This window comes from Carettochelys insculpta, chromosome 2, assembly GCF_033958435.1.
Source record: "Carettochelys insculpta isolate YL-2023 chromosome 2, ASM3395843v1, whole genome shotgun sequence".
Taxonomy (NCBI): Eukaryota; Metazoa; Chordata; order Testudines; family Carettochelyidae; genus Carettochelys; species Carettochelys insculpta.
The window spans coordinates 83,668,630-83,676,544 of NC_134138.1; the positions used below are offsets into that span (position 1 = coordinate 83,668,630).

At 45.7% G+C, this 7,915-nt stretch overlaps 1 protein-coding gene across 1 annotated transcript in view; it reads right to left on the reverse strand.

Moving 5' to 3' along the window:
• Positions 1 to 6,835, reverse strand: part of DSG2 (desmoglein 2) — a 54,990-nt gene extending 48,155 nt beyond the window's left edge. Inside the window, exon 1 of the mRNA XM_074985815.1 lies at positions 6,741 to 6,835. Within this exon, the coding sequence (XP_074841916.1) occupies positions 6,741 to 6,776 (36 nt within the window). The 5' untranslated portion in view covers positions 6,777 to 6,835. The remainder of the gene's footprint in view (positions 1 to 6,740) is intronic.
• Positions 6,836 to 7,915: the final 1,080 nt, after the last annotated feature.

Genomic DNA, 7,915 nt, shown 5'->3' on the forward strand with positions numbered 1-7,915 from the left:
TAAAATGCAAGATTAGTGGTGGGAGAGTAAAGCTGATGAAGTCCAATACTACGCTGACACTAAGAACTCCAAGATGTTCTTCAGTGCTATCAAAGCTATATATGGACCTTCAAAGCCAAGTACTACACTTCTCCTGTCTGCAGATGGCATGACCCTCCTGAGGGAGAAGAACATCATCAACAATAGGTGGAGAGAGCACTTTAGCAACCTTCTCAACAGACCCTCCATTGTTGACCCTGTGGCCCTAGACCAGATCCCTCAGAAACCCACAATAGACAGTCTTCACCTGCCCCCTACGATGGATGAGGTCAAAACTGCAATCAGCCAGACCAGCTCTGGCAAAGACCCTGGGATGGACAGTATCCCCACTGAAATTTTCAAAGCAGCAGGACCAGTGTCACTTGAACCCTTTCACAACATCTTGATCAGCATCTGGGAAGAAGACATGCCCAAAGACTTTTAGGATGCTACAATCATCTCACTCTTCAAGAACAAGGGCAACAAAGCTGACTGTAGAAATTACTGGGGCATACTGTACTGCTGGGAAGATCTTGGCTCAAGTCATCCTCCATCGTCTGATCATCAGCATCTCAGAGGAGAACCTACCAGGGCACAGTGAGGTTTTCACCCAGGCCACAGCACCATTGACATGATCCTTCCTGTTCATCAGGCCCAGGAAAAGTGCACGGAGCAGAACTTGGATTTGTACGCTGTCTTGATAGACCTGACCAAGGCATTTGACACCATCAACAGAGAAGCCCTGTGGATTATCATGTCAAAACTTGGTTGCCCGAGAAGATTTGTTAACCTCATACGCCTGTTCCACAATGACATGACTGGTTTTGTTCTTTCAAACAGTGAGCCCCCAGATCCATTTGAGATATCCAGTGGTGTGAAGCAAGGGTGTGTGCTGGCTCCAGTGTTATTCAACCTCTTTTTCACGTGCGTCCTCAGCCACGCAGTTAGGGACCTGGACCATGGAGTCTATGTAAAATATAGACTTGATGGGTCACTTTTCAACCTTAACCGTCTACATGCTAAAACCAAGATGCCTGAGAGGCTCATCCTTGAAGCCCTTTTTGCTGACGACTGGGCACTTATGGCACACAAGGAATCTCATCTCCAGCTCATTGTCAACAAGTTTGCTGATGCCACTTGCCTCTTTGGTTTGACCATCAGCCTAGGAAAGGCTGAGGTACTGTTTCAACCTGCTCCAACATCTACTGTTCTCCCCGCTTCAATCTTTATTGAAGGAACAGAGTTGAGAACAGTGGAGGAGTTCAAGTACCTTGGCAGTGTGATAGCCAATGATGGCTCCCCTGACAAAGAAATCAATGCCAGAATCTGCCAGGCCAGCTGGCCGCGAGGACATCTGGGAGCACAAGTGTTGAATCAGCACAATATCTGACAGTTCACTAAACTAAAAGTGTACAAGACTGTAGTCCTGACCAGTCTCCTGCATGGCTGTGAAACCTGGACTTTGTACAGAAAACATATAAAACTGCTGGAGCACTTCCACACACGCAGCCTGAGGTCAATAGTGCACATTCAATGGCAGCACAGAGTTACGAACCTGGAAGTCCTAGACACAGCAAGAACCATGAGCATCGAAGCCATGATTCTGAAAGCCCAGCTTTGCTGGACAGGGTATGACATATGAATGGGGGAGTCAAGAATCCCTAAGCAACTCCTGTACAGTGAACTATCCCAGGGCAAAAGGAATCAAGGTAGGCCTCGCAAGAGATATAAAGACTGCGTGAAGCCCAACATTGCTCACGTTGGTTTAAAACCAGATCAGCTAGAGCAGCATGCAAAAGACCAAACAGGCTGGCGTGCTCTCGTATGACATACATATGACAACTCTGAAGACCAGCACTGCGTATGTCTCATTGATGCTCATGAAAGGAAGAAAGCAACAGCAGCAGCCGCACCAACAGAGCCAGGACAATTTCCTTGCCCCCCCACTGCGAATGCCCATGTCGTTCAAAGCTTGGTCTCCTCAGCCACATGAGAGTCCACAACCACTGAACCTGTGCAAGCTCAAGACGTCATCGTCGGACATAGCGGCCTACCTACTACTAATATTAATCCAACTTTTTATTAAAATGTTGCAGATTTGAAATTCATCTCCAGAACCCTCAATATTCTTTTATTGCTACAATTAATTTTTTTAATCAACACAGCAACCATTCTAAGCCCCAATATTGCCATTTTTTCCCCTCTGCACAAATGTATTCTTATGCCTGTGGGTATCCCTTTGAAATTAACTGAAATCTGCATGGGTTGAGGGGATGTGCCCACATGAAGCCAGATACTGGGTTGGAACCCTAGTTTGTAATTTATTATTCACAATATGACTTTAAATTACATACAAGCATTACCATTCAGGTTAAGTACTATAACAGAATTCAAAGAAAAAAAGTAACTTGTCACAGATAGGGAGAATATGAAATATCTTGCTCAAAATCTAGCCAAATACATTGCACATTCTTTTTTGCAAATGCGGATACATCTCTCATATCCTAGTACAATACCTGTGTTACTTCTGTTGAGTCAGTAACACAACATTTTAATGTAGGACTCCCAAGAAACTTCCTGGTGAATGATCCCAATTCCTAAGAGTGCATGACTGAACAAACTATTATTTTCTATTTAAACAATGTCATTGTCTCAAAACCACAACCAGGTTATAGGGCAACATCACTAAACAAATCTATATTTTTGGTTTTGCTGGAAATTCATATCTAATTCTGAAAAATGAATGAATACAGTTAACTTTCGTATCTGGCATTCTATCATCTGGAACTCTCAAATAAATTTTAGTTATGTTTTCCTTATGTACAGTATGGTGAAAGTAAAGACAAATACAGTGTACAATACTACTGTTGTTGGTAAATAAAGTACTCTGCATACATTTTTGTTTGTTAATAGCTAACCTTGTTTTTCTTTAGTGTTATGCTATGCTAGGTATACCTTTCTATTAGCCAGAGCATTTGGCTGGCCAGCAATCTCCTAATCCTGGGGCGACCAAAATGAAAGTTTACTGTATACTGATGTTATAACTTAGTTGATCAAGGAGGAGGAAGAGATTTTTAGTTGTATATTTTCCTGAGAACCTCTTTGGCATGCACCTCACATTTTGTACTACCTGGGTTATGCCAGAGACGAAATCTTTGCTCCTCTTAAACCCCAATGAGAAATAAACCATGGCAGGAGTAATTTTGTTGTAACTGAAGAGGAGATTGGGATGTCATTAAAGCTGGGGAACGCACCCAAACAAATCTCTTCAGTTTGATGGAAAAATTTTAACAACTCCCAGATGATCCTGCAGAGCATCACCGCTTTGAATTCACAAAAGATGTAGCAGCTCTGATATCAGGTGCACTATCATGGCTCAGTTACAATGACATATTAACAGAGTATATTCTGAAATTTGACAGGCCAATGTAACTAACATTAATGCCAATGGAGTTATGCACAGTGAGAGGACAAGTTCTATAATGGACATGCAATATTGAAGATAAGAGTCTTAAATTATATAACAATTTAGTGTTAAACTTTTTGCACCTTAGCTGGGCAAGCTTATTTATAATTAGTGACACTGCCCAGATGTCACTAAGAAAAGAATCTGATCACTCGGTGCAGAGTGTGCCCTGATATGGAATGCTGACAGACTAATTTATTACATAAAATGTCTGAAGTGTATGAATAACCATATGCCTGCCCACGCTGGACTCTCAAAGTAAGGAATACTAGTAAAACAGAACCTAAATACCAAACAGGTAAGTATGCTAAAAGGGTCCATAAAGACCCAAAATGACAGATTTGATGTGATTGCTTGATATTCTGTTTTTTGTTTATTTGTATGCTTTTTATTGGTTGAAAGTTTTACAAGGCTTTTGGTTTAATGATGGCACTTCCTTTCTGTAGAACTGACTCTTTCAAGTGTTAATAAATAGTGATGTTTTCAAATGGCTACTGATTTCTGAATGTCTGTTTTCATATTAACGTATTGTTATCCATGAAAGAGCTCACTTGGATTTGGAAAACAGTATACACCACAACACATAGGGTAAGGACTTTTCAGTGTTCTGCTTTGACCTAAGCATCTCCAATTAAAATCAAAATACACAGCCCTCTTCAGTGTTAATCTAAGATTTCTTTAACATACACTTGTTTTCTAGAGATACACCTAAAGGCTTTTTACTTTAATGACTCAAAAGCTCAGAACTGTTGTTGAGGGAATTGCAAACAGAAAAGTTACCTTTTCAGGATGATGCAAACGCTACACCCCACCCTTATAACAAAGCCCTTTATTTAAACACCATGAATCATACTCTGATCTCACATAACATATGTCTGGAGCTGGAGGCATGATTTCCAGCTTGGGTATAAGTATGCACACTAGTTTTGATCTCTCTAGTACACTTAAAACAGAAGTGTGGCCAAAGCAGTGCAGGTGGTAGGATAACTAGGTGCCCTAAGTACAATGCTACATGGTATTCTGGGCAGTTTCTTGAGTGGTTAGCCCAGTTCTTTGCCCAGATCCCTGCAGCTTCACCTCAAAATCTACCTGAGCTGGAAAGTGCACTTCTTGCTGGACTGCAGAGGTACCCTTACACTGGTGTGAATATAGACAAATACCACCATACTTAGTTGGATGGAAAAGCCAATATATTTAACTGTTTGTAAAGTTATTCCCTGTTCACACTGATTTTTCTTAGATGAGAACCTAGCCCCAACTGTTGATGTACAAAGGGCCATGTAGGCTCAGCCCTTTATTGGGGCTGAGATGATGCGGAGGAAGCTCTATGCTGTATAAGAGAAATGTTCTCTCTACTTCGTTCTTATGTGGGTTTAGCAAATTCCTCTCCCTGATGCGTGACTATCATGCTCTGGCAACCAGTGCGAAGCCTTGGCTCTGCTTGTACTCCACTTCTCCCCATCCTTTGGGACACCACATAGCCAGGCCAGGGTAGTAGAACAATACGGGTACATCTACACTTACTGTAAGATTGACATGGTGGTTGATCTCCCGGGGTTCGATTTAGCATGCCTAGTGAGACATGCTAAATCAAACCATCAGGGTTCCACTTTCAACCCTAGTACTCCTCACTTTTGCAAGGAACACAGGAGTCAACAGGAGACTTTATCCTATTGACCTCCTGCTCCAGGGACAGTAAGACAAATCGATTTCTGATATGTCAACTCCCTCTACACAGTTCACATAGCTGGCATTGTGTATCTTAAATTGTCATCCTAGTGCAGACCTGGCCATAGAAACATAGGGCTAGAAGGGTCATCTCCTGAACCTCTCCCCATGCTGAGACAGAATTAAGTAATGTGAACATCCCTGATAGATGTTCATCTAACCTGCTCACAATAGTTTTTGTTGGAAGTATACAATGCTGGCAAGAAAAAGATAGGGCTGGCCAAGGTCACTGAAGAGGACTGATGCACGTCATCCTCTATCCAGCCCCACAAAAGATGCCCAAACAGTTAATATAGTTCTCGTCCCTTAGAGTTGCCGAATTCTGAAATCTTTATTTGGGGATGATTTTTACTACTGTTTATACCTTGCTGAACGAAAATTCTAAAGACTTTACAATTTGTAAGTTCCCCCACTCTGACTCGAGAAACATTTTCCAAGAAAAGTGACTTTTAATACATCTCTTAACTCTGTCCTTATAGTTTGCTGCTGCTGTCTTAGTAACACAGAGGCAACTATGTTAGTCTGCATTCTAACAAAACAGCAGTCATGTAGCACTTTAAAAGACTAACAATCATTTATTTGGTGAATAAAGCATTCTTATTCTTTAGAGTGCTACACTTCTGCTGTTTTGTTTTGCTACTGCCTTAGAAAACTACAAATAGAGAGGACCAAAAATAAAAAAAACCCAACCCCCTCCCCCCCAAAAAAACCCCCACAACTTTGAGTTGCTCAGTTTCACATTAGAAAATGGAAATCTCAGTGGAATTGAGTTTTCCATGGCAATGTGTTGATTCCATCGAAACCTTCAGGGGAAGGCAGGCGACAGGCTGGCCAGGTGACCCAGTTCCCGGCTTCCTGTGCTGTGCTATTAACTACGCGGAGGGAGAGCCTGCAACCCTAGAAAGCAAGGTAGCCCTCCATTTGGTCAGCTAGTTTGTCCCGACAGCCAGCAAGGCTATACAGCAGGTTCTCGTCCCAACTGACATGCTCGGTTTTGTTTTGTTTTTTTAATTTTGACTTTTCACCCCAAATCAGGGTTCTGTCCTACCTCCAAAACACGCAAAAGTTTTCGTAGGCTGGAAATCATGTTTCCAACCAGCTCTGACTCCAACCAACCAACCAGAAAACGACTGAAAACCATTTTTAAAGCTAACGTAACACTAACGGCAGCCTAAGGAATTCATTTGCCAGTGGGGTTCACCTAGCAGCAAGCTTCAAAGCCGAGGAAACCAAAACCTCGCAGGTCAGAGCAGCAGGGCTGGGCAGGGTGGGGGGCAGGGCTGACTGGAGGGAGAGAACAGCTGGCAGCCGGTGAAACAGCTGCGGGAGCCGACGCCCCCCGGGGCCCCGCTCGGCACACGTGCGAGCCCCGGCCGGAGGAGGCACCAGAGCACGACCCCGAGCTGCTCCCCACCCCCCCACGAGCAAACGCTCTGCTGCCGCCTGCGGGCCGGGCCGGGCCGGGCCGGGCCGAGCAGAGCCGAGCGCGGCAGGAGGGCAGCCGGCCCCAGCCTGGCACGGGACTCACCGTGACAAGCAGCAGCGTCTCCAGGACCCGCGCCATTGCCCCGTCCTCTCTGGCTTCCCCCCGTGCAGTGCCGCGGGCGGGCTCGAGCAGCACTAGGGCCGCGCCGCAGGGGCGGAGTGAGCCGCGCGGGGCCGGCCTGGCGTCGGCACACCTGGGGGAGGGAGCAGGTGAGTCCCGCCTTCCTCCGAGGCAGGGCAGGCAGAGGGGGTGAGGATCGCCCAGCCCGGCAAAGGGGAGGGGCTGCAGCTGGCCGGCGTCTGCCCCCGGACCTCCTGGGCAGGCGCAAATAGAGCGGGGGAGGCAGAGGGAGATGCCGCGGGCTGGCACGTGTTCGCTTGGGAAGGCGGCAGAGCGCAGCCCCGCCCGGCGCCTGCCGGCTGGGCAGTGCCTCCTTCTCGAGCCGCTCAGGGGTTGTCTGCCCTCTGGGGCTGGTCGCTCCTTGGAGTTTCCAGGGCGAGGAAATGCGGGAGGGGGAGTGATTTTTTTTTGTTTTACGCGGTGGCTCCTTTTTTAATCCACTGGGGAGAAGGCCAGTGTCGGGGCTCGTAAAGGCTGTGTTGCGATCTCTGCTACTCCTACGTGCGTCTGACCCCGCAGCGGGTTTCTCACAGCAGATGCTCCACCTAGCCATGCTTCTGTCTCGGGGGAGGTGTCGGCGGGAGGCTTGTGTGTACAAGGATTCCAAAGACAGGGAGGGCTCTTTCCGCCCCCTTATTGTACAAAACAACCCCGCCAAGGCAGAGCAAGCGGGCTGCTTTCGAAAGTGAGAGTCCTGACACAAAAGAGGCAGCCCACTTGGGAAAGCAGAAAGAATTGCACCAACACAACCTGTAGGGTCGCTGCTCCATAAGTATGATATTTCCGGGGCCTGCAGAGGGGTTCCCTTGTATGCATGTCCGGTTCTGCTCACCACCTGATTAATTAGCACTGATCACTCCAGAATGTAATATCCAATGCATGAAGGAAGGGTTTAGGTAAGTGTGCTTCCTGCTTTTATAAAGAATGGAATACCTTTTAAAGTAATAGATGTTGATTGATTAGTATTGAGCAAGTCAGATTCAGCTGTGGTAAATATTTTCACATAATTTCTGAAGTAATCAATTGTAATATCATGAATTAGGATGCTTTTAGGGGAATAGGCACTGGAGAACCCTGGTCTCCTCAGACAGGGAACG